Source organism: Myotis myotis, unplaced genomic scaffold (assembly GCF_014108235.1).
Source record: "Myotis myotis isolate mMyoMyo1 unplaced genomic scaffold, mMyoMyo1.p scaffold_m19_p_7, whole genome shotgun sequence".
NCBI classification, from domain to species: domain Eukaryota; kingdom Metazoa; phylum Chordata; class Mammalia; order Chiroptera; family Vespertilionidae; genus Myotis; species Myotis myotis.
The window spans coordinates 52,933,935-52,960,947 of NW_023416379.1; the positions used below are offsets into that span (position 1 = coordinate 52,933,935).

Consider the following 27,013-nt stretch of genomic DNA (forward strand, 5'->3'; position numbering starts at 1 on the left):
GGGCCATCTCAACCTCACTGGAACCGATTCAACCTCACCGGGGCCGTCTCAGCCTCATCGGGGCAGTCTCAGCCTCACTGAGCCCGTTTCAGCCTCACTGGGCCCGATTCAACCTCACTGGGGCTGATTACAACCTCACCAGGGCTGTTTCAACCTCACTGTGGCCATCTCAACCCCACCAGGGCTGTCCCACCCCCACAGGTGCCGCTTCAGCCTCACCAGGGCTGCCTCAGCCTCACCGGGGCTGTCCCAGCCTCTCGGGGCCGTCTTGGCCTCACGGGGGCCGTGTCAGCAACACGAAGTTTGGCATTCTGTCCTTTGTTGGGCGGCTCCTTGCTGGACAAAATCTCCAGGCATTCCTGGTGGCTGAACATCTGGTATGCTAGCTTGGATTTTGTTTTCTACCAAGTGCGCAGACTGCCTGTCTGCCATCTCCCAGTGTCCCAAGTGAGACTGCATCTGGTGAACCTGCCTGTGCATTTGCTGGTACAGTGGTTCCACGTCACGGGCCCAGCCGGGTCCGGCTCTGGCTTCCTCCAAACCTGATTCTGCTTCTTGAGTGTGTCCCTTATGTATGCGAGGGGTTGAAATCTGCATTCTGCTGGGCTGTGCTGCAAAAGCGCTGGTGGTTCTCTTTGTGCCACTAGCACAGCTTGGGTTGGGATGTAAATTGAGTAGGGCGGGGTCCCCGGGAATCACCAGGGCAGAGCAAGGGGCAATGGCGCCTCCACAACTCCTTGCCTCTCCTCGACTCTGCGTCTCGCGTACCCGAGTGCCAGGACCAGCTCCGCGAGACAGCCACTTTCGCTCTCCAGCCCGTTGCAAGGCCGTCCTGCCTCTCCCCGTAGGGGTCTGGGACCTCAGGATCCCACCCCAAACAAGCTCAGTGGATTTGAGAGTATGCATCCCCTTCTGATTGAAAAAACCCGCACATCCAGTTGCAGCCAGCCTGGCGCGCGACTCCGCCCCTCTGTTCTTGGTGAATCACCAGGACGGGTCCAGCTTTCCCATGGTTCTGAATGATAACTGTTTGTTTTATAGTTGGTAGTCTCGATGTTGTTGTGGGAGGCAGCACGCACAGGTCTGTACCTTATGCCACCATCTTGGTTCTCCCTAGTTTTACTTTTTAAAAAACTTCTGGAAGCTGAGATCATTCTCCTGCTAAAATAAAGTTTCAGGATAAGTCGTAGTGCTCAGGGCATGTGGCCCTGTCCCTCAGATAGCAGGTCGTCCATGTGGTGCTTCATTGCCAGAACTGCCCTCTGCAATGCATGCCTTAAGAGTTCCTTATTCTTCAAACCTTAAGTCTGAGTCAGTTCTTGAGACAGAGGTCCCAGAATTCACAGAATAGAAGTTCACCAGCTTCCTACTGTTAGAGCTCACTATCACAATTCTACTCTTTTCAACTTAAAATTTACAAAAAATATTTATGTGCTATTGCTTGATTTACATTTATTTTTTTACTTTATTGTAAGCTCCCTTAGTGCAGAGTCCATATGTGGGCTTTCCACAGTTGCACTTAATGCCAAGTAGGAAACTAATGAACATTTGTGAATTAATGAACAAATGAACCAATGATTGTTTACCGATTCCTTCTAGAAAGTTTCTTTTTTCTTGGCTTCTATAATGCCATATTTCCCTGATTTTTCTTCTTTCTCTCTGGCTTCTTCCCACCAAACTCCTCTGATCATTTCATAAATGTTAGTTGTACTAAAAATACTTCTATAGATCATCTTCTCTTATTACTTTACCTATTCTCTATCAGAAATCTTAAGTCCTTTCATTTTTTTTCCCTAGGCAAGATCATTCTTCTAATCTCCAATTATATATGTAATCTTAAGTGCCTCTTGAAACATAGACAAATAAACGTTTTCAAAAATAAACTCATGATTTAATGAGTTTGTAAAATTAAACACACCACATCTATGCCATCTCCCATGATCTCTTTCAGTTGTTCAATCCAGACCATAGGTTTTACCATTCTTTTGTTATGTTTCCCATCTTAAATTGCTCAGCAAATTCTATTGACTCTACATGCTACGTTTTGTCTTCTGGCTGTAAAGCATAGAGTCAAGGTGCTAAATACAATCTTCTACACCATCTTATGCTTCAGGAAGACCTAAAACACCTTTGCTAAATGTAGTTTAATAAGTGTTTCATAAACTAACGCATTCCAGTTATTTAGTCTTTCTTGAACTCACAAATTTAAGCCCAATCGTTGGAGTGTTGTAAATAATTTTTATGGGACCTCTTCAATAAAAAGTTGAATAAAAACTTTTAAGAAAGATTCAATAAATTTCTACTGTTTGTGTGCTATCTCTCAGTGTGTTTGTTTCAATTCTAAAAATATAACTAGCATCCGTTTCAATTTTTAAAGAGATTTCAAGAGACAAATTTTTCCTCACAAATAATAATAACCAGACCAAATTACAACCAGTTTGCAATCTATTAAACTCACACCGTGAAAGGTGAATGTGCACAATTTGACTTTCTGGTGATCATATAACAGTCTACAAAATTTGTTGTGATAGTTACCTGCTGATAAAAATATTTTCACTTAGAAATTCTATTACCATTTTTAATCTAAATTAAGTCTTATTCCATGAAAAGCCAATTTCTAAACCTCATCCCAGCAGAGGTCTAGCAGATGTCTATTTATGTTATCTTTAGGAGCTATGACAACAAAAAGCCATGTGAGCCCATAGCAATTTACAAGTGCTCCAAACCCAGGAGGCTGGTATAGCAAACATCCACATATTAATTTTGACATTAATCTCCAACCATCAGATGACCAAGGATGTTACAGCTGCATTGGAAACACATTGCAATTTTAAATCACTTCATCAAGTAACTCATCTTAGTGTTATATTTTATTACTATTCCAACAGGAATGGCAAGAAGGATCAATGATATATATAGCTGATACCTAAGTTAGATGAGCTGAATATAATAAAACTGTCATCCAGAATTCAAAGGGCATTAGTTTGTTTTTTTTTATTTTTATTTTTATTTTTATTTATTTATTTATTTTTTATTTTTTATTTTTTTTTAGTTCTAACCCTACTTTATTTATTTATTTTTTTCCCCCCCATAACTCCCCTCCTCCCAGTTCCCGCCCCACCCTCCGCCCTCACTCCCCACCCACTGTCCTCATCCAAAGGTGCACGATTTTTGTCCAGTCTCTTCCCGCATCTCCCACACCCCTTTCCCCCCCAGGAATAGTCAGTCCATTCCCTTTCTATGTCCCTGATTCTATTATAATCAACAGTTCATTCTGTTCATCAGATTATTTATTCACTTGATTCTTAGATTCACTTGTTGATAGATGCATATTTGTTGTTCATAATTTGTATCTTTACCTTTCTCTTCCTCTTCCTCTTCTTAAAGGATACCTTTCAGCATTTCATATAATCCTGGTTTGGTGGTGATGAACTCCTTTAGCTTTTCCTTATCTGTGAAGCTCTTTATCTGACCTTCAATTCTGAATGATAGCTTTTCTGGATAAAGTAATCTTGGTTGTAGGTTCTTGGTATTCATCACTTTGAATATTTCTTGCCACTCCCTTCTGGCCTGCAAAGTTTCTGTTGAGAAATCAGCTGACAGTCGTGTGGGTATTCCCTTGTAGGTAACTGAGTTTCTTTCTCTTGCTGCTTTTAAGATTCTCTCTTTATCTTTTGCTCTTGGCATTTTAATGATGATGTGTCTTGGTGTGGTCCTCTTTGGATTCCTTTTGTTTGGGGTTCTCCGCGCTTCTTGGACCTGTAAGTCCATTTCTTTCACCAGGTGGGGGAAGTTTTCTGTCATTATTTCTTCAAATAGGTTTTCAATATCTTGGTCTCTCTCATCTTCTGGCACCCCTATAATTCTGATGTTGGTACACTTGAAGCTGTCCCAGAGGCTCCTTACACTATCCTCGCATTTTTGGATTCTTTTTTCATTTTGCTTTTCCGGTTGGGTGTTTTTTGCTTCCTCGCATTTCAAATCATTGACTTGATTCTTGCGCTCCTCTGGTCTGCTGTTGGGAGTCTGTATAATATTCGTTATTTCAGTCCGTGTATGCTTAATTTCTAGTTGGTTCCCCAATATAAGATCGAGGGTCTCATTAGTTTTCTTGTAGATCTCATTAAGTTTATCGGCGGCTTCTAAACAGTTCTTGAGAGACCTTAAAAGTGTGGTTCTGATCTCTATATCTTCCATTGACAATTTTGTCCTGTTTCTTTGTCTCCGCATTTTGTTATGCTTCCTTGGTGCACCCCCTAGTGGTCTTTGTGCGCAGTCTTATAGTTAAATCTTGATTGTTGTAGCTAATTCCAGGGAGGGTTTGACCTCCAGGCCAAGTGGCTATGAGAATCAGCTGTGTCTGCAGTGAGAGAACTTCTGTCCTCTAGGGAGGTGCTAATCTGGCGTTTGCCTGAGGCTATCCGGCAAAAGCCTCTGTGCAGGGCTTGGGCGGGGCGGGTCGCACAGGATCAACAGGGTGGGCCGGAGAGAGCAGTTATGGCGGCTCTCAGTCCTGTCCCCAGGGGCTCTGCCTCTCTGAGTCCCAGCACCCGCTGCAAAGCTCAGAGAGAAAGCTGCACTCGCTCTGACCGAAGCCAGACAGTCCCGCTTCTCCCGTTTGAGTCTGGGTCCCTAAAGACTCGCCCGTATCTGGAGCTCAGAGTCTGCGACTCCCTCCCGATTGAAAACGCCAACCGCGCCCTCCGCCGCCAGCCGGCTCCATGCACTCCACACCTCAGAATTTGACTTCAGCACTGCGCCTCCTCTGAGTGTCCGTATGCGTTTCTCTTTCCTCCTAGTTGTAGGACTTCCACTCAGCCAGCGTTCCTGTGGTTCTGGGTGATATCCCTTCCATTTTTTGGTTTCACTTTTGAAGTAGTTGTTCAAAGCAGCAAACTCCGGTGTTAACCTATGCCGCCATCTTGGTTCTCCTCTGTTTTTTTTTTTAATCATCTATCTATATGGAAAATTTCTTATTAAATAGGGTGTTTTCAAGATAGTGGGTGATTTGCTCCTTTTAAACTCTGGTATCTTAAACCATAAAGAATACTTCCACTGTATTATAGACGGTCCTATCTATCAGAACTATGATATGGTCAACATATTTTATCCTTTCCTTGATGTCCCATAATCATTATGAACAATACTTATTATATTGTAATGCAATGATAACCTTGGTTTTAATTTAGGAGTGTGTGTTTTATTTTACTCATTGCCATAGGGACTCACATGTGTGAGGAGCCAATATAAGTTACCGGGAGAAAAAGCTCTTGCCTTTCAAGACAAACAAGCAAGATATACCTCTCTAGTGTGGAAAGATCTAAGTAGGAGAGAACAGCATCAAGTAAGGGTTGTTCAATTAGACATCTGAGCTTTTTCAGCTCTCATTGATTAGCTACCTAGCATTGAGCAAGGTCCTTAACTCAGTTTCCACATACATACATAAAATGAGGCCAATAATACCAGCTACAAGGTCAGAGCCCAGGGATAAATTAGATAATGTGTATGGAGTGCTTAGAAGAGTGCCTGATACATATTAGAGATTATTGGTTATTAATGGAGGGGCAGAAAATTAATTTGGAATTGTATTGTTGTATATAGAAATACAAAAAGAGTTCATAATATAACAGAAGACATGACTGGGTAGGAGGAAGGGATTGGAGAAAGATGGAGGTAAAAAAAGAAAGATTTGAAAGAAGTGTCCTCTAAAAGGTGAATGGATTAAAAAAGATGATTTTAGAGGATTATATATACATATATTGGTAGTCCATTGGTTATGTGTCCATTGGTTATGCTTATATGCATGCATGTAAGTCCTGTGATTGATATCTTACTCCCCCGCCCCCCCCGCAAAACTCCCCAGCCTTCCCGCTGTAATTTGACAGTTTGTTCGATGCTTCTCTGCCTCTGTATCTATCTTTTTGTTCATTAACTTATAATGTTATTTATTATCCATAAATGAGTGAAATCATGTAGTATTTTTCTTTCATTGCCTGGCTTATTTCACTTAGCATAATGCTGTCCAGTTCCATCCATTCTGCTGCAAATGGTAAGAATTCCTTTTTTTATAGCAGCGTAGTATTCCATTGTGTAGATGTACCATAGTTTTCTAATCCACTCATCTGCTGATGGGCACTTAGGCTGTTTCCACATCTTAGCTATGGTGAATTGTGCTGCTATGAACATAGGGGTGCTATGAACAAAGGATATATGAACATGTATCCTTTCTGATTGGTGTTTCTGGTTTCTTGGGATATATTCCTAGAAGTGGTATTACTGGGTCAAATGGGAGTTCCATTTTTAACTTTTTGAGGAAACTCCATACTGTCTTCCACAGTGGCTGCACCAGTCTGCCTTCCCACCAGCAGTGAAGGAGGGTTCCTTTTTCTCCACATCCTTGCCAGCACTTGTTGTTTGTTGATTTGTTGATGACAGTCATTCTGACAGGTGTGAGGTGGTACCTCATTGTTGTTTTGATTTGCATCTCTCGGATGATTAGTGACTTTGAGCATGTTTTCATGTGTCTCTTGGCTTTCTGAATGTCCTCTTTCGAAAAATGTGTATCTAGGTCTTTTGCCCATTTTTTGATTGGGTTGTTTATCTTTCTTTTGTCAAGTTGTATGAGTTCCCTGCAAATGTTGGAGGTTAAACCCTTATTGAAGATAACATTGGCAAATATGTTCTCCCATGCATTGGGCTTTCTTGTTGTTTTGTTGATGGTTTCTTTTGCTGTGCAGAAGCTTTTTATTTTGATGTAGTCCCATTTGTTTATTTTCTCCTTAGTCTCTCTTGCCCTATGATCTGTGTTTGTAAAGATATTGCTACGACATATGTCTGCAATTTTGCTGCCTATGGAGTCTTGTAGGGTTTTTATGGATTCCGGTCTTACATTCAAGTCCTTTAGCCATTTTGAGTTTGCTTTTGTGTATGGTGTAAGTCGGTGATCTAGTTTCATTTTTTTGCATGTATCTAACCAAATTTCCAAGCACCATTTATTAAAGAGGCTGTTTTGACTCCATTGTATGCTTTTGCCTCCTTTGTCAAATATTAATTGAGTACAATGGCTTGGGTCAATTTCTGGATCCTCTATTGACCAGCGGTTCTCAAGCTGTGGGTCGCAAAGAATGAAAATACATTCTGCACATCAGATATTTACATTACGATTCCTAACAGTAGCAAAAATATAGTTATGAAGTAGCAAGGAAAAGAATGTTATGGTTGGGGGTCAGCACACATGAGGAACGGTATTAAAGGTGCCGGCATTAGGAAGGTTGAGAAGCACTGTAATCAGAAAAGAGGACCAGAGTGGTTATTTCCGTCCAATGTGACTAGGACCATGACAGAGATAAGCACAGGATAGCACTGGGCCCCCGGGGAGAGGACCTGGCACAGACAGGAAAAGGTATTAGAAAGACTCTCCTAGAGTACATGCCCTTGACCAGAATGGAATCTGGACCCTTGAGTCCACAGGCCATTGCTCTGTCCACTGAGCCAAAGCACTCAGGGCTCTTCTCTCTTCTTTTTCCCTAGAAGAAGGAAAGGAGGAAGGCAGAGGGTTTTGAATCTGTACCAAAAGGAGGGAAAAAGAACTCTACATGGACACAGAGCAGTCCAAATAAGACCCCAGAGGCTTGAAATAGTGTACAAGTTGGGGAATTATGATGTGTTCCAAACATAAAGTGAAAGAAAGGATGGAAGGAGATGAGGTTGGAGAAAGGGGTCCCAGACTGTCTTCACATGGAAGTCATTACAAAGCCTCTCTTTCCCACACTCTCTCCTCACTCTCTTTCTCCCTTTTACCAGGTTCATCTATTTGCTTTAAAATAACCCCTCAATTGAAAATATTTGAGGTTGTTTTATCTTCCTTCTCCCAACCCAGGAACACTTGCCAGTGGGAGTGACTGTGCCCCGCACAGTCACAAAGAGGTGGGCGTGGCCTGCGGGGGGGGGCGGAGTTCCCAGGTCCCTTTGGGGGCTGGTCGGGGGGCAGCCCTGCCGGTGTCCTCCCCCGCTGTGCGACCACCTGGGCCTCACCTGGACCCGGAACACAGGCCACCAGATAGCCAGCCGCCCCACTCTGCCTTATGCCGCCCCACAGCCCGAAGCAGGAAGAGGGAGCCTGGCCCGCCCACGGCATCCCACGGTCAACCCAGAGACGGGCACCTGTTCCCGCAGGTCCCGCTCCCAGCTCAGTCCAGAGAGAACCCCAGTCACCTCCTGGACGGAGCACTCTCAGGGGTCCCCTAATTACTCCCTCCTCAGCCAGTGTCCCCGCCGCCACGCTGTGATGAACTCTGTCCCTCGGGAATCTGTCATTTGGGGGAGACAGGCAGGTTAATTACTATTGTGGAAGGCTGAGCGAAATAAATGCTTTCATAAACGTATAGACGTGCGTTTTGGAGACGCAGGGAGAGTGATGACAGCTGGGGCTTCCGGAGGAGCAGGCATCAGAACGGGCCTTCAAAGGATGCCACGGAGGAGGAGGGAGAGGGGGTGCCACAGAGAAGGGGGAGGGTACCATGGAGAAGAGGGAGGGGGAGGGTGCCATGGAGAAGGGAAGGGAGAGGGTGAAGGGGGGTCGGATGGAGGAAGCCATGGATAAGGGGGAGGGGAGACAGAGATGAGCGAAACACTGACCTGAATCTCAAGCTATTACCGAGGCTTTAACTTTTTGATGAGCCGGATGGTAGCCATATATATGTATTTATTTTATGGATTTCAGAGAGGAAAGGAAAGGGAGAGAGAGATAGAAACAGCAATGATAAGAGCGACTCATTGATCGGCTGCCTCCTGCACGCCCCCTACTGGGGATCAAGCCCACAACACAGGCATGTGCTCTGGGAATCAAACATGGGGCCTCTTGGTTCACAGATCGATGCTCAATCCACTGAGCCACACCAGCCGGCCAGGTGTTAGCTTGAAGATGTCTGCCTCACCCAGGTCCCTCATCAGCTGGAGCATTTTTTGTTTGTTTATGTAAATAAAAGCACAGGCTGACACATTCCACAGCAGCCTGGAGGCAGGGGGGCGGCTTGCCCATGGGGTGCCTCCGAGGAGCCCAGGCTGCCAGCTTCATCCCTGGGCAGCACAGGCTCTGGCCCAGCTGCTTCTGCGCCCGAGGGTGGGCACCTAGCGGTTCCCAGCGCCTCCTCAGCTTCTGATTTAATCACACACCGCGAGTCCTCAATCATTCACTAACCAGGCCAGTATTTAACCAAGCTGGGCCCGGGGAGTTGGGCCAGCGGCAGTGGGGAGGCTTGGGGCAAGCGGCAGTGGGGAGGCTTGGGGCAAGCGGCAGTGGGGAGGCTCCTCCTCCCCACACTGAGCATGCACTTCTGGTGCCTTCAAAGGAGCCTGGAATAAGAAGAGAACGTGGCTGTGAGAGCAAGGATTTCTCATGGGCCCGGACCTACGCCATCAGTTGAGGAACAGAGAAAAATAAAAAGAGCTGAGAGGGAAAAAGTAAAAGTGAAAAGATAAAGTATTGTATACATTTGCCTTCATGCTTAAGACCACAGAAAATATCCATGAAATTCCACTAATAATAAATAAAATGCTTCCATTCTGTTGAGCTCAGCCAAAAAGCAAAATCTTTAATGGTAGGATGGCAAGTATTAGCAAGCCTATGGGGGAGGTTAGGGAGCACTGGTGAGCCCATACAATGCCCTGGGCTACCTCCAGGAGGACCTCCTGCCTGCATTTGAGCCAAAACAGGACTGAGCCTTCTAGTTCTTATGCTGTCAGGATCTCTGCTCCTCTTCCTCTGCCCACAGCCGAAGGCTCGGTCTCTCCTGTCCATCTCAATTCTCTGAGAACCAGACTCCCCCTGACACCCCAAGGTTTTCCCCACTCAGACCACCTGGGCCAGAATGTTCTGGTCCTGCACTCTCTTGCCAGGGCTCAGAGGACCCACGGCAGCAGGCTGGCCTCTGACAATGGCCTCTCCCAGGGTGCCCAGTCCAGTTGCCATCTGACTCTCTCAGGCATATGACAGACACAGGTTTTTTGTTTGCCCCATTCTAGGTTTTTAAAAATTACTAAAATCTAAACATTTTTATAGAAGCACACTATACATACAAAAAAAAAGTGCACAGATTGCAAGTGTATAGCCCACTAAGTTATCGCAAAGGGACCCTATCAATGTAACCATCACCCAGACCAAGAGATAGAACAGGAACCTGCAGATGCACATGGTCTTTGGAAATCCTGTCCCCGACCAGATGCAACTGGAGGCCCAGCTTCTGCACTACATGTGCTTCTCATCTGACACATCCCGAAAGGATTTCAAAACCTCGTACGGTGTCATCTTCCACTGCCATCTAACTGTGCAGAGAGATCTCATCTCCCACCATGTCAAAGGCTTCTAGAGGGCGGGGCCCCAGCTACCGGTAAGTACTCTGTCTGGAGAGTTTGAATGACAGGATGAATACAGCCCTGGGCATGCAGGTGTCCCAACCCTTGTCAGAGGCTCTTGGGCCTCATTCTTAGGCCTCATACTGTCCTTTTTAGGTGTCACAAGAGAACCAATGACTCGGGTCTCCACTCAAGCACTAGAGCAACATTAGTAGCTCTACCCTACAGAGACAGTCCTGGGATTAGAAGGTAGAATTCTAGCTCTTTGACTCATGCAACAAGCATGGATTAAATACCCACCGTGGCCCAGGAAAGGCACGTAACGCAGATGCAGTCCCTGCCCTCGTGGAGAAAACTCAGGTACCCAGCACTTCAGGAAGCAGCAAGAAAACCCTATAGAATTCAAGCCACTGCCTCACCCCTGCTCCGGTCACACTCCCCTGGGGAGGGGCTGGGCTGCCTCCAGGCCCGCGGTGGAGAGAAATGTGCCTTAACCAGCGATCTTTGCTCTTCTGCAGGCCCTGCCATCCCGGTGGGTGTGGACGTGCAGGTGGAGAGCTTGGACAGTATCTCGGAGGTGGACATGGTACGCAGTGCCCTTGGTGGGGCAGCCTAGAGTGTGGGTTCTCGAGGCTAAGGTTCTGGGAGAGCCCGTGGCTGGTGGGGCTGCACTGGTGCAGGCTGTGCCTGGCTGGGCCAGGCCGGAGCTGGCGGAGTAACACTGGGACTTGGAAGTAGGTCCAGGTGCAGTGAAATCTAAAGCAGGGGCTCTCAAGCTTCATGGGTAAAAGTAACTGGGGGACTTGGTTCAGTGCAGATCCCTGGGCCCTGCCTACGCTTTCTGATTCAGAGTCTCTGGGAGTGAGGCCCAGCACTTCACACTTTAAACACACCCTTCAAGTGATGCGAGCGTCAGATAACCCGCACTCGGAGGAGAATGGGAGGTGAGTATTTTCAGATGGAAATCCCATAAGGAAGGAAGCTTGCTGAGCCGTTTCTGTCTGGTCTCTCCCGGCTCCGCCAGGACTTCACCATGACCCTGTACCTGCGGCATTACTGGAAGGACGAGAGGCTGTCCTTCCCCAGCACCAGCAACAAGAGCATGACCTTTGACGGCCGGCTGGTGAAGAAGATCTGGGTCCCTGACGTCTTCTTTGTCCACTCCAAAAGGTCGTTCACCCACGACACCACCACGGAGAACATCATGCTGCGGGTGTTCCCGGATGGGCACGTGCTATACAGCATGAGGTACCTGCCATTCTAGTATGTGGGGTCAGCCTCTTTGGCCCTGAAGAGTTTGTCACTGTGGTTGGGTCTGGGGGCTACATGGGATGATACAGCCTTCGGATGCCAATTAGAAATCTCTCCGATGAAATGGCCACCCTCTTAGCTGGTGACTTCCCTGTCATTGGGGATCTTAAGCTTGGGTTGGGACACTAGATGGGACTGAATGAGTTGAGGGAGGCAATGACCTTCTATGTACTATCCATCCCTGAAAGCTTATAAATGCTAGTTTATTGGTAATAAAAAATTTTAAAAAACATCTACTATTCATTGAGTGCTGTGGCAGGTTGGCTTCTGGGCTAACTTGAGTGATTGCACAGTCTTAGTCGAATCTTCCTGGCCTTCTTGTACAGTTCACCAGAATTAGATGCCAATACCTTCGGGTGGGTTGTGGGAGGGGGCATAATCTTCCAGGTATCTCTGGGGAAGGCTGGCTGAGAGCCATGACAATAGAAGGTGCAGATGTGAGCTATTAGCAGCCAACAGGCTCAGTAGCCAGGTTCCAGGCAGAGCACCAATATTATCTCCTACAGAAAGACAAAAGTTAAGGTTCTGTGACTTAGATACCTGGATTTCCAAACTTCTGAAATAGACATGAGGAGGCAGCTGCTCTTCATCAGGTCCATGTTCTCCTTACTCTGAGCAGGTATATGAACCAATAACTCACTGCACAAGCCAACATGTGTGTTTGGGTTGTCTAGGATTACAGTCACTGCCATGTGCAATATGGACTTCAGCCATTTTCCCCTGGACTCCCAGACCTGTTCCTTGGAGCTGGAGAGTTGTAAGTATCAGTATGCTTAATGTCAAATCTTTGCCTTATTCTCTCTCCAATATTTGTGCCATTTTGATAACTATGAGACTGAGTGCTGGCTGCCAGTATTAAGAACTGTTTACTCATAGACTGGAGAAGGATTTCCCTGTTGCTTCACCCTGTATCAGAAGCAAAGGAGTCAAATTGATTTATTTCCTGTCCCCCAAGATGCATATACAGATGAAGATCTGATGCTGTATTGGAAGAATGGGGACGAATCCCTGAAAACAGACGAGAAGATCTCCCTGTCTCAGTTTCTAATTCAGAAATTTCACACCACCTCCAGGCTGGCCTTCTACAGCAGCACTGGTAGCGAACTTCTTTTTTTTGGTGTTTCTTTTTAAAAACGTATTATTATTTTGTTGTTGTTGTTAAGATACTTTTATTGATTTCAGAGAGTAAGGGAATGGAAGAGAGAGATAGAAACATCAATGATGAGAGAATCATTGAATAGTTGCCTCCTGCACACCTGCTACTTGGCATGTGCCCTGACTAGGAATTGAACTGTGACCTCCTGGTTCATAGGTCTACACTCAACTACTGAGCCACACCAGCCAGGCTTATTTTTCAATTACAGTCTACATTCAATATCAGTCTGTATGAGTGTCAGGTGTACAGCACAGTGGTTAGGCAATCAGACACTTCACAAAGTGGTCCAGTAGCTAAGTTTTGCATGGTCTGATTCAAATGTGAAAGAAAACACAGTAGAATTCTTCTTCAGCTTTAACCTTTCCCCTCCTAAAGAAAATAGATTCTTCTTATTTAAAAAATTCATAGTCCCCCTAAACAGATAACACTTAAAAGCAGAGAGTAAAAATGTTGCTGTCTTTGGAAATCCCACAGCCAGAGGTAAGCATTCCTAACAATTTAGCAAACACCCTTGCAGACATCTTGCTTTAATTATGCAATTTCACGAAAGTGGGGTTATATTTTACATGCTGATCTGTAATCTGATTCATTCAACTTGATATGGGCGGATAGCTTTCTGTGGCAATGCTTTTATACCTATATTTAGATCTATAGATTCATTTTTAATGCTTGTGTAACCTTTTCTTGGACCCTGAGCCATGTTTGAAGTTTTGAGAGGATCATGTGTCAGCTCTTTTCTAATCTCACTATTAGTTCTTTTATTAATTTCTTAGGACTGACATAACTAATTACCACAATCTGGGTGCTTGCTGCTTCTGAAGGCTCTAGGGAGGACTCCTTCCTAGTCATTCACTAGCTTCTAGTGGCTGCAGCATCACTCCGGTCTCTACTAGTACCTCCGTGGTCACATGGCATTCTCCCTGGGTCTCTTTGTCTTCACGTGGTGTTGTCTTTGTATCTATGTCCAAATTTCCCTCTTCTCTGAGGACATCAGTCATTGGATCATGGTCCATGCTAATTCAATATGACTCATCTCCCCTTGATTACAGGTGCAAAGACCTTATTTCAAAATCACGTCCCCCTTCACAGGTACTGAGAGCTAGGACTTCAATGTATCTTCCCGGGGACACAATTTAGCCTACGACAGCTCTGCAGTAGCTATGGGACCCTAGAGGACTTGTCTCTTCATTGTCCTTCATCCCACAAATCTATGGGATAGATGCTGAGAAACCCAGGCCCTTCCATGGGAATATTTCTTGCTACTGTCTGCCCCCGCATGGCTACCATCTCCCCGTTCACCTGCCCCCACCCACACTCCTCTGTTCACAGCATCAAGCACTGGGAAAAAGCAAGCCCAGCCAAGGTTGTAATGGTGTTGAGACAGCCCAAGCCTGATTCACTTTATGCCCACAGTGCTCATCCTCATTCCTCTCCTCTCTTTCATTCTGGTATGTATTGCCACACAATTTTCTTTTCTCATCTATTCTTGTCAAGTTCACATCAACTTTCTAAAATCATTAAGAGTTTCTTATATAACTTTTATAATGTACCACTGTTTCGAGTACTTTATATGAATTAACTAATTTCCACCCAACAAACCTATGGTATAGATGTTATTATCCCTTGTTTACAGATGAGAAAGCTGAGACGAGGATGAATTAAGGTTAATTACCACAGCTGGTCAGTGGCCAGGAGAACTGCCTTAGTCACTATGTGTACTCCTCTTAGATGTTTTGTGCATTGGAATAGCATGCTTGCTTGTTTGTTAGTTTTGTCCAGGGTTAGAGCCCTTCTGGAGTCCAGATTATATGCATTTTCTTTATTCTTCCATTGTTTACTGTGTGCCAACAAGAAGGTTTATCATCCCATCCCACAGGGGCTGTGATCTCACCCAAGAGTGCTGTTTGGAACACGGAGTGTACATTTTCAAAGCTTCTGGCTTACTCCTTGTGTCTCCAGGGCAACTCCCTGGTTTTCTTAGAAGAAAAAGATAATGGAAAAGTTCCTCATGGAATAAAAGCAGCTGTCAGCCCTTCCAGAAAGATGCTCTGCAAACCTAGGAAGAAATGTGGTTTGCTTCCTGGATGCCAGTTTAAGCTGTTGAAATTGGACAAAGGCTGTGGGATGAATAAATGATTAGTAGCTTCGTCACATTTGAAGATCACCTTCTATTTCTCCACTGCACTAGGAACTCTTGCCTCATTCAAACAGTCCCCAAACCTACACAATCACATGTCAAACTTGTTGAGACCCACACGACTGTTCCAGTCTTTCCTATTGACCCAACCCTTCCCTTCCCTGACTCAGTGCTAAGTTTCCAATCCGGCCAGATGGCTTTTGTCACCTCAGCAGCATTTCTCAGATGCACCCTGAGGTCTACCTGCATCCAAACCACCAGGGGGGTGTGTGACTATAAAATTCTGGGCACCATTGCAGCTACTAAGTCAGAATCTCAGGTGGTGGAGCCCAGGAATCTGCATATTTAACATGTGATTCTTATGCACATCGAAGTTCAAAGATCATTACTTTTAGCCAAATGTTCTCAAACTATGGTGCTCAGATCAGCAGCTTCAGGATCGCCTGGGAACTGGGGAGCCCAGCAATCTGTTGGAACAAGCCCTCCAGAGATGGTATATACAGATTGCCAGGCCCCATCCCCACAGCTTCTTACCAGCGGATCCTGTGTGGGCCCCAAGAATCAGCATTTCTAACTAGTTCCCAGTGACACTCTTGCTGCTGGCCGAGGAGCACCATTCCCCGCCCTCCCCTACAACCCCTGGAAACCTCTAGTCTATTTCTGTCTCTGAATTTGACTGTTCTAGGTACCTCATAAAAGTGAAATCATGTATTTGTCCTTTTGTACTTGCCTGTTTCACTTACCATAATGGTTTCAAAGTTCATCCATGTTGAAGCATGTGCAAAAATTCCATTCTCTTTTTTTATTTTTTTAATATATTTTATTGATTTTTTACAGAGAGGAAGGGAGAGGGATAGAGAGCTAGAAACATCGATGAGAAAGAAACATCGATTCTGCTGCCTCCTGCACACTCCCCACCGGGGATGTGGTCACAACCAAGGTACATGCCCTTGACCGGAATCGAACCCGGGACCCCTCAGTCCGCAGGCTGACGCTCTATCCACTGAGCCAAACCGGTCAGGGCCATTCTCTTTTTTTAAAGGCTGAATAATAGTCCATTGTGTGGATTATATTTAACCATTCATCCGTTGATGGACATTGAGTTGTTTTTACCTTTTGGCTATTGTGAATAGTGCTGCTATGAACCTGGAAACTTATAGAACATGCCTAGGGCCTCATCCCAGACCAATTAAATCAGACCCTCCCTGGGGTAGAGCAGGGCTTTGGAGAGTAGTAAAGCTCCCAGGGGCTCCTCTCCTGCGGCCAGGCTGAGTCACTCTCCTCAGCCTGCACCCTTCACTCCCATCTCTGAGCCTCTCCTCTCCCCATCCACTTGTCCAGCTTTCACTCATCTCCTCCATGAGATCTTTCTTAATCATTCCAGTCAATAGTTATTGAGGCCTCTCTTCCCAAACTGAAAGCACTCACTGTTCCCACAGCAGGACATTTTAGCACTTAGATATGCAATGTTCTATATCTTAGGCACTTCCATCCTGGGGGACTTTCATGCAGTTCCTTGAAAATCCTTGAGGGCAGGAACCCAGATCTAGGTCTCTCTCTATTCCCTTCAGGCCCCGCACAGCACATGCGGAGGCCCTTGGTGGCCACTGCTGAACTGAAGGGATGTTGTGTGTGAGGAGCCCTGGCCTGGGTATTGGAGACATGAGGTCTTAGAAAAGCCTCATGTTCCAGATAAGAGGGTTAGATCCAATCTGGGTTTCAATTATTCACATAACACCATTGTGAAGCTTGTTTTACCTACTACTTATGCTGCCATCGACTTAATTTTTTTAAGTCAACTCCCCTCCTGTACTTCACTTTGAAAAGGAATTTTACATCACTGTCATCAATGGGAAACTGGTATCACTTGCCATAAATAGAAGATGACTTTAATAATAATTGTAATGAACACAAACAGAAAAGCCCCTGCCTCTGTACTCCTGAAATCACCTTGTTGTACACCATTGTGTGTTCCCCGTGCTTTGAGGCACAGAGCTGGGCCACCTCTGAGTTCTATTGGTTTCTGATACGGCTGGGCTGAGCGGGGGAGGGATGGGGTGCACACAGCTTCAGTTCACTTTACACATTTGCACTGTCCTTAACACCACCTTTGTTCCCTGTGGTTGGGTAATGATGTTGTGGGTCATTTGAAACCTTAAAATTTCTATCCTTTTCTTACAACCATTAATCAGAGATTCTCAAGTTGCCAGAATGAAACAGATAATATCTATATCCTCATTTTCTCCTGAGGAATGAGCAAACGGTAAATGACTTGCACAAGACGAATGGATTGACTTCCACACGGCAGATGGAGTGTCAGAAGTAGAACTGATGTCAGGCTTCAGAATCATGTGAATGACCTATTTCTTCTTGTGATGAATGTAGAGATTGACCAAGCTGCCCAGGCTCACAATAAGGACAGTGACAAGAGCTCAGCTCAGCTGGCTCCTGCCTCAGTGGTATCGGCTTCAACAAAATAGAACCAGTCACTCAGGAAATGTGGTTGTGGTTTACAAAAACCAACAACTTAACCTAGACGTCTATCGTTCTGCATTTCCCCAAACTGCTGCGAAGAGAAGTTGGGTAATACTGAATAAAACAGCGAATGCACAAATACTGGCAAGACATTTATTTGTAGGAGAGAGGGCTTAGATTTTGGAAAGGAAATGTATTACATTAAGCCACTTGGTCATTCACGTTTAGCCCATGGGGGAGGGCTTTGTTTTTGCCTCTCAGATTGAACTCACTGGCTTCTTCCTGTGTCCCCCAGGCTGGTACAACCGTCTGTACATCAACTTCACGTTGCGTCGCCACATCTTCTTCTTCTTGCTCCAAACTTATTTCCCTGCCACTCTGATGGTCATGCTGTCCTGGGTGTCCTTCTGGATCGACCGCAGAGCTGTGCCTGCCAGAGTGTCACTGGGTAAAGGCATTTGCTAAGGTGTGATGGGGGTGGTTATTTATTTATTTTTTCAACTGATCACTTTGTAAAGCAGAAGTTAAGACCATTACTCAGAGTTCTTAAGTGATGGGCTGTCAAGTCAAAGGAGCAGATCTCCTGTTTCTGGTCTTCACCATTCCCAGGCTGCCCTCTGTTTCCTGGGCTACATTATGAAAACCACAGGGACCTAAAATAGCAACAGCTCTGCTCAGATCATTTCAGAAAGATAGAGCCTATTGGAGGTGTAGACTTCCACCGCCGGCAGTATTAGAGCTCAGTACTTTGATCAATAAGATAATTCTACAAATGCCAAACACTTACTCTGTAAGTACAAACATGTTGTTTGGTGACCTTGTTTAGACAGACGGAGAGTTTGAGGAGGTGGGGCCCACATGACGTGATTTCGGGGACGGAGAGGGCTGTACTCCCTGGTAACCTGTGGTTTCAGTCCTTCCCAGACCCCGAATTCCAGAGTGGTTGTTTACAACTGATGATTATAAATTTGGACAAAATCAGGTTGGGCCCTGAGGAATGTGAGGGTTTGACCAGCAAGGCAGTGTGAAGAAGAAACTAGCATGATAGACTTCCAGGAATCCCCACAGTCTTCCCAGACTTAATCAGTGTGGGTTAGGTGAGGGAGAATGTTCATTCCCTGAGGTTTGGGAAGGTTCCTCTAGAAGCGTCCGCACTTGAGCAGGTCCTTTCTGAAGCACTGCTGACCTTGTCAGCCCCATCCCAGAGACCCAGTGTCCCAGGGGCTTAAAGTGAAAGGGGATAAGCAGCCAGTTGGCCAGGAGAACAGCCTGGCCGCTGGTGGAGCAGATCCTTGCACCTCTGCGAGGTGGAAACGTGTCCGGGGAATTTCTCGTTGGATTTAAGAGGTGGCGAATGTACACACGGTGACTTAGTGAAAGGTGGGGGCCGTTCTGCACCCTCGTCAGCGGCTGAACTAAAAGCTGGATGTTGCAGGTATCACCACGGTGCTGACCATGTCCACCATCATCACGGGCGTGAACGCCTCCATGCCCCGCGTCTCCTACATCAAGGCCGTGGACATCTACCTCTGGGTCAGCTTCGTGTTCGTGTTCCTCTCGGTGCTGGAGTACGCGGCCGTCAACTACCTGACCACCGTGCAGGAGCGGAAGGAGCGGAAGCTGCGGGAGAAGGCGAGCGAAGTTGCCTTCATTGCCTTGTCTGAGCCCATGAGGTTGAGAATGGGGGGAAGGGGTTGCATGTAGAAAAGGGAGATGTTTATGCAAAAGGAGGGTGATCCATTTTAGAATAGGTTCTAGCGTCTACCATAAAGGATCCCAGAAAGTAGGAAGTCTTTGGACAAAGACTAGGAACAGAAGACTTGGGTTCTTAAGCCTAACTCTGCCATTTATGCTGGGCCTCAGTTTTTCCATCTATAAAAAGGTGTAACAGCATCCTCACCCCACCTTCCTTTCAGGGTTGTTGTAAGGGTAACATAAAACAATGTATGCGAAAGTTTTGAAATTGTAGGGTTCTAGACACACAGAAGTATTACTATTATTCTTGAACATGTCTAGAGAAAATGCCTTCGTAGCCTATGGCCAGATAAGGCTAAAAAGCTCCTCTATTTATCAGTGTGCTGGCTCAGTGAAAATTCAGCACATAGGACCTTAGTCTTTAGTCATTGAAAACACTATACTATGTATACTTAATGCACTATGCTGTAGGAAACTACACTGTACTATGAGATAGAATGCGAATGGGGAATCAAAGGCAATGTGTATGGGCCTTTGACAAAGGATGGGAAAATCTATTCCACTCATATTCATACTCATTAATTACAGTAAGATAAAATGCCAACTTTGTACCAGTCATTGCACTAATCAAAATGAGTGTTTACCTAAAAGGTGTAGAGATCAGGGGCATGAAAACCTCACATTTATGCCCATCGAGGTGGCTGGTAGCTCCTTAGCACAAAGAAATATACATTTTAGGAAAAGAGGATGTGTTGCCTTTTCAAAAGGTCTTTCAATGCCCACATTAAACCTGTTAAAAATTTCTACACTGTCTGCAAGTACGCTAATTGTTTAAAAATTTATATTTCAAATCCTATTCAAACCTTTTTTACATTAGCATTTGAATATTTGTTCAAATTAATAATAATCTGTACATTGATGATTATTAAATGACAGTGGGTTATATGTAAAACCCAAAGTCATTTAATAATGATCAATTATAAGCACTTTTGATTATAGTCTGTTAGACTTTCCTATTTAGAGATGTTCAAAAAATAACAAAGCCTTCATCTGACAAATGTGGCCTCATGAATCATTAACCACAAATAACTTGTAGCTGGCAGTTCACTAACCTGTAACCATATGCTGGGGCTTGGTCTTTGCCAGTGATGATATGACACTGTCTGAAGAGAAACAGGGAAATCACACGTGGAAAGACAATTGGGCAGTAAATCCAGCTGCCTGTCTGTGTGGGAATGGACACTTGGGAGGATGACAGCTTGTACTATTTAAAGGCGAAGCGGTGCCGTTGCTGGAGGATGGGCAGTGGTGGGAAGACACAAAATCTCTCTCCTGCTGCCTCACAGAGAAACCACTATTCACCACCGTGAAAAGGCCCCTCAGTGGAGTTGAGGTTCCCAAAGTGGGGCCAAGGAGCACCTGGCCTGGATTCACTTTCTGAGTCTGTAAAAAAGAAGATTCTGGGGCTGCACCCCAGACCTACTGAGTCAGGATCTCTGGGGTTGGCATCCGGGAATCTGCATTCTTAATAAGCTCCCAGGTAATTCTGATGTTCCCCGAAGTTCAACCTCCACTCCGCCAAAGGCAGCGCTGACTGGAGCCTGCGAGGCTCACCCTGCTTCAAATGGGGCCCACGCTGCTTGGGCTGAAGGGGTCGGACTCCCTTGCACACACTTGAATGCTTGGGCTGATTACCCAGGCCTGTTCAACATGCCAGGAGCTGCTTAATTTTTCTTAGAAACAAGGTGTTGTGGAAAATTGTCATAGTCTTTGACATTTCCCGATTCTCACTCAAAATGTTAGGAGAAAAATCTGTTTTTATTTTAGCAGAATGCATTTCGATTTAGAACAAGGGAAAGAAGTAAAGACCTGTGCCTTTAACAACAACAACAAAAGGCTCCAGTGACAATATCTCACACTTTTATCAAAGTTTGGGTGTGATTATATCTAAATGCAAAGAATGGAATAGATGACCTCTTACTGACCTTTTATTCCTAAAGTTTATGGGTTAGTCTATTCTAGGAATGTATTAATGTGCTACCTAATTGTTGTGGCTTATGGGACAAGACAGGAAAATAATAATGAAACAATGGCGCCTGATTTAAAAAATAGCCTCCCAAACTACAAAAGATTTCTTCAAGTGTAAGCATACATCAAGTAATTCTAATTTTCCATAAAAATCATCCATCTGTTTTTGCATCTTTTTCTGGTACCCGTTTGAGTATTTCAAGATTCATAACAATAGAAGTCAGGTGTGAAACGTCATTATTTCACATTCCCAAGTGGAAAAACAGCCACTGCAGGGCTGAGAGCCAGATTAGAAACATATGAACATCAACAGGTTGGGAAGAATAAACGGTGGGACCAGTTGGCTGTATCAGGCAGGCTTCATGCCTTTGGCCAGAACCAACCAGTGCAGCGCCAGCTGGAAGCCCTCCCTTTGCTGACTCAGATTGTGGGAGAAGTTAAGCAAAGCCATTTCCTTCCCTTCAACTTATAATTTATAGACATTTTCATACTTGTAGAAACAGTTTAACAGAATAGGATAATATAACATCCATGCAACATTGTTAACATTTTGCCCTCTTTGTGTGATCTCTTTCTCTATATAAACATAGTTTTGTTGGTGTAGTCGAACCATTTAAAAATACACTGCAGGCATCATGACTCTTATCCCTTACATGTAACTCTTCAGAGTAAGGACACTCTCCTCCCTAATCATTTTTTAACCCCTGCACAAAGATGTAGAGTCCCACACTGCAATAAAGTCCTGGGTTTAAAGTCCTGACTCTGACACCGGCTGCTTGATCTCAGGAGAATTGTATAGTTTCTTTGGGTCTTAGTTTTTGCCTCTGCAATTGAGGACATTTGGACTAAGTCAGTGGTTCTAGAGTAGACCCTGGCTACATAGTAAAATCACCTGGGGGCTTTAAATTGGTCTAGAATGGATTGTGCATGTGGCCATTTTAAGAGTTACCCAGATGACTTTAACATGCAGCCAGGGTAGAGAATCCTTGGGCTAAGTCAGTGGTTCTCAACCTTGGCTGCACATTAGAATCACCTGGGGCCAGAAATCAGGATTTTTAAAAAGTTCCCAGGTGATTCTAATGTGCAGCCAAGGTTGAGAACCACTGGGCTAAGTAATGTGTGGGGATCCTTCTGGCTGTGCTTTTTGTGGTTCTGAGTAGTTAGTCATGGGCACTTCCTCTGCCCCTCTCCCAAGGCCTAGCCATGCCTGACACGTCCCTTGTGTTTGCTGCCCACAGTTCCCATGTGTGTGTGGAATGCTTCCCTCAAGAACCATGATGCTGGATGGAAGCTACAGTGAGTCTGAGGCCAACAGCTTGGCTGGGTACCCGAGAAGCCACATTCTGACAGAAGAAGAGAGGCAAGACAAAATAGTGGTCCACTTGGCCCTGAGCAATGAATCCAATTCCTCCAGGAAGAAGGGGCTTCTGAAGGGCCAGATGGGTCTTCGCATCTTCCAGAACACCCACGCCATTGACAAATACTCCAGGTTGATATTCCCTGCCTCCTACATATTTTTCAACCTAATTTATTGGTCAGTGTTTTCCTAGGGGCTCCAAGGCTGTGCCTGGGAAAGGGCCTAGACATCTATGGGGCCTGACCAGCCATCTACATGGATCTGCTGACCACATTACCTTCAGCAAACAGAGCAGAAGCCCCTGAACTCCCATGAGCAGCACCCCCTTCTGGAGGAGCCCAGAAGCCCTCCAGCTGCCCTTCCCAACCTCATGGATTTGCCCCTCATTCATGCTGTGCTGTGTCCCACATCATGTCTCTCGGTTCTTGTGTGTGAACAGGTTATGAGAGCCCCCTCCTATAAAAAAGGACTCAAATGCCTTCCAGATGCTCTGAGACCCCCTATGAAGCCTGGGATTCAGTTGTGAAGGCAAAGGGGAAAATGAAGGGTAGGCCTAGGATCCGGCCCATTTGAAATGAATAAAACTAAAAAAAAAAAAAAGACCGTACCCTTTTATGTAATGATGTTTACTTTGAATTTATATTAGTTCACACAAACACTCCATCCATACTTTTGTTCCGGCCCTCCGGTCCAGTTTAAGAACCCATTGTGGCCCTCGAGTCAAAAAGTTTGCCCACCCCTGGCTTAGGGGCATTCTGGATAGGAAATGGGAAATTAGGATTCAAAATAGGAACAAAACATCTTTAAACCCATACAACCGGATTAAGTGCCTCCCTGAGAAAGAAAATAAACTCAAATCCCAGACAAGAAATAAGTTGACCTGTGTGAGTCTGGCAACTGACATGATTTTGCAATATTAGGGGACATTACTCATTCACCCATCCATTCAACCATTTATTAAATCTTGAATGCCACATGCTGTGGAAATGAACAACTAGTGGTTCTCAACCTTCTGGCCCTTTAAATACAGTTCCTCATGTTGTGACCCAACCATACAATTATTTTCGTTGCTACTTCATAACTGTAATGTTGCTACTGTTATGAATCATAATGTAAATATCTGATATGCAGGATGGTCTTAGGCGAACCCTGTGAAAGGGTCGTTTGACCGCCAAAGGGGTCGCGACCCACAGGTTGAGAACCGCTGAACCAGAAGTTCTCTTTTCCCGGGAAACTCTAAGCCTGTGCTCATTGTACATCTGGCAGAAAGTACTCTGCTCTTCTCCCACCCTCTACCCGCCAGTTACTGCACAGACCCATTCTGTTTGCTGGTGCTTTTCCTGCTAGGTCTGTCTAGAAAAGCATTTCCTGTCTCCCATGAGGCCCTTATGAAGCCAACGCAATGCTTCTCTCCCGGAATTTCCATGCAGGAGAAGCCTAGCACTGGGGAGAGGGACAGGGACTGGAGAATTCGTGACAGCAAAACTTGGTCTGGGGGCGGAAGGAGGCATGGGTCTGCTGCAGAAATTCATTTCAGGTGCCATCTTACCTCCCTCTCTATGCTTCTTCTCCAGAAGGTATCCTTAATAACTCCTGTGTCCAAGCCCTGTCCTCATCCCATGGAGCTCCCCCCCTCCCCAATGCCAACCAGAATGCCCCACACCCGAGAATAATTTCTCCCTCACTTCCACAAGCTAGTGACTCTTTCCTCTAATGCAGCTAAGCTCAGATTAGGAAAGCAATCAGATTGATTGAATCTACAGTAAATTGTGAGTGACCATTTCCCCAGTGAACAGAGTAGAATCTTTAATTAGTAGAGGATGCAATTTTGAGAAGGTGACCTTTCCTTTAAATCCTAGCACTTAGAATTAGAAGGCTGCTCTGGGGGAAAGAGCCCCCTAAACCAGTAACATTTCTTGCTTACTGAAGGAAGTTGTTCTGCTCTTTTCCCCCCTTCCCCTACCACCTTCCTGCTCAGGGTCTGGGTGTCTGTGCTTTGGTCAAGAATGGACAAATGGTACAGCCAAAGAGGGAGCATAACCCTGCCTGAAGTAAGCATGGGCCCGTGGAATCTGCTCCACAGCTCATGACTCCCAGGGGCAGGATTCCTAATGGTTCCTGAGGACTGGAGCACACATGGATACCAGGGCCTCTAGAAGTTTCAGGTCAGGGGCCGGTAGCTACCTGATCCTCTTACTCCCTCAGCATGACTGACTGCGCAGTTGCTCTCTGCATCCCAGCTTCTCTCCTCCTTTCCCCAGGTCAGGTAGCCACCCCTTCCTCTGTTCCCATGTACACTCCTGTGTGACCCTGGTCCCAGACACTTGCTTACCACCCCATTGCTCATGTTGAGGACCAAACTCATCACCTCTGGCCACCAGCCCTCATTTGAACTGTGGCCTCCAGCCCACTGGCCCAGGGGCTGTGTGATTCCATACGCTTCACTCTCAGTGTGACCAGCTCCCGGCAACAATATGAATTAGATTGCCGTGGGCAACTGCAAGTTCAGAAAGTCCCCAAGACCATCCTCAGGTTTAATAATTTTCTAGAAGTTTAAGGGTTTGGGGGAGAAGAAATGTACATGCTAGATGCACAGGTAGAAAAGGACATTCTAGATCTCTGCTGTCCAATATCGTAGCCACTAGCCATGTACCTATTTAAATTTACGGTAAATAAAGTAAAAATGCAGTCTCTCAGTTGCATTGGCCACATTTCAAGTGCTCTGCTCAATAGGCACATATGGTACAGTGCAGATCTATAGAACATCCCACAGTCATAGAAAGTACTGTCAGCGCCCGTGTAGGTGAAGGGATCTGCCCGAGCAAAGGCATGGAAGCGGCAGGAAAGTTTGGGGTTGCAGAGTATAGGGCTTGTGGAGCAAGTCATCTGTTTTGGCTGGATCTTAGGCTGTGGGAAGAGGAAGTGAGAGACGCCCCTCTTTCTACCATGCGAGGGGTCATGGCAGGGGTCCCAGCCAGTGCCAGTGAGGACAGCTTCCTCTCCATGGGATTACCTGGCCCAGATCCACTGGATTTTCCAGCCTCATAAGCAAATGAAGAATGAAAGTGTGTAAACAAGGATAATTGGATGGGACAGGGCATTTGGACTTGTTGAGAAACCTTTACTCTCTAGAGACTTGCCTAGGTCACAATGCTGCTCAAAGGATGATAATTATATTGTCATTAGGTATATCATATTACTTTGATTATCTTATTTAATTCCAACACTACTCTGCTTCTGACTACATTGTCTTCATAAATTGATGCTTATATAACATGGTAGCTTGCTCACACATTTTAACTAGCTTATATATTTAACTAGAGTTAATTCTATAACAAACATATAGCAGCATTTTATCATGTGATTGCCTTATTGCAACGTAATAGACTGACTCTGCTTGAGAACAATGGAAAATTAAAGGAGGTAAAGAGGAGACACGGTAGGAGTAGAAAATAGGAACTAAGGAAATGTTGAGAACATAAAATGATTTGTCCTTAGGGCAGACAGACAGAGGAGCAAACAATTGTTTTCAGGGATGCTTGAATGATACTTTATTGCACTGAATCTAAGACACCATCAAATATAAGTAAGATGCACCCATATTTTATGTACCATCAATTTTTCCTTCAAGAAAGAAAGTTTTCTATTTAAATTATAGCATGCCAATGATTATAAGATGAACCCCGATTTCACCAATATTAAATTGTGAAAATATGCATGTTAGAATAAAAGAACTATACAAAAACTGGTGACTGGACATACTTATTTGACACCAAGAAGTCAATATTTATTGCACACTTGTCTTCCAGGCTTTGTGCCCAAGTGGGGGTCGGGGTGGTGGCAGATAATGAAATTAATAGAAAACACCTTTTAGTCATTAAAAAGCTATCACTGTAGTGGACGTGGTTCAAAGGAGGGGAGGTCATGGAATTTTGAGGAGTTAATGCTGATTGTGTTAAATTTTGAGCAACAGATAGATGGAATTTCAACTAGTAGAAAAGGAGGGGAGGGGATGATAAGATGGCAGAAGGAAAGCCCAGGTGTGCTCAGGGTACAGTGAACAGACACCCAATCAAATGTACAAAAGTCTCGGGTTCTCATCCTTCTGGTTCTATGGCCCTGGTGTCAAGGGTTCTTCTACGTTCATTCCACTCCTGGGGAAGAAATTTGACTGGTCTGGTCTGGGCCATGCATGTCAAAGATGATCAAAGCTCTGCACTCTATGTAAGTTTAGAAAGTGATAACTCTTCAAAAATACTTTGATTTTTTTTTGTAAACATTTGTGGGAGGGAGACTATGAATTAGAAAAATGAAAATCGGCTTAGTTTGAGGGAACCAATGAGGCAAGAAAATAATGATAATAATAGTGGAGAAAGTTCATGTTAAGTTCAGTTATGTGGGAGAGCGGCAGCCTGTGTGCTGGTGTTAACAGAGACTGTGAAGCCAGGGGCAACAGCTATTCCATGTAGAGGATGAGGAGTTTGGGTCTGGCAAGCAAGAG

At 45.1% G+C, this 27,013-nt stretch overlaps 2 protein-coding genes across 3 annotated transcripts in view; one reads left to right on the forward strand and one right to left on the reverse strand.

The window, feature by feature from the left end:
- The window catches only part of GABRR2 (gamma-aminobutyric acid type A receptor subunit rho2), a 38,441-nt gene extending 15,736 nt beyond the window's left edge, over positions 1-22,705 (forward strand). Inside the window, exons 3-9 of the mRNA XM_036315972.1 lie at positions 10,872-10,939; positions 11,378-11,601; positions 12,339-12,421; positions 12,620-12,760; positions 17,728-17,880; positions 18,868-19,064; positions 22,394-22,705. Coding sequence (XP_036171865.1) covers positions 10,872-10,939; positions 11,378-11,601; positions 12,339-12,421; positions 12,620-12,760; positions 17,728-17,880; positions 18,868-19,064; positions 22,394-22,705 — 1,178 coding nt within the window. The remainder of the gene's footprint in view (positions 1-10,871; positions 10,940-11,377; positions 11,602-12,338; positions 12,422-12,619; positions 12,761-17,727; positions 17,881-18,867; positions 19,065-22,393) is intronic.
- Positions 17,572-27,013, reverse strand: part of PM20D2 (peptidase M20 domain containing 2) — a 58,955-nt gene continuing 49,513 nt past the window's right edge. For both annotated transcript variants that reach the window (XR_004968662.1, XM_036315969.1), the window contains one exon: positions 17,572-19,052. The gene's annotated coding sequence lies outside the window, so the exon portion shown is untranslated. The remainder of the gene's footprint in view (positions 19,053-27,013) is intronic.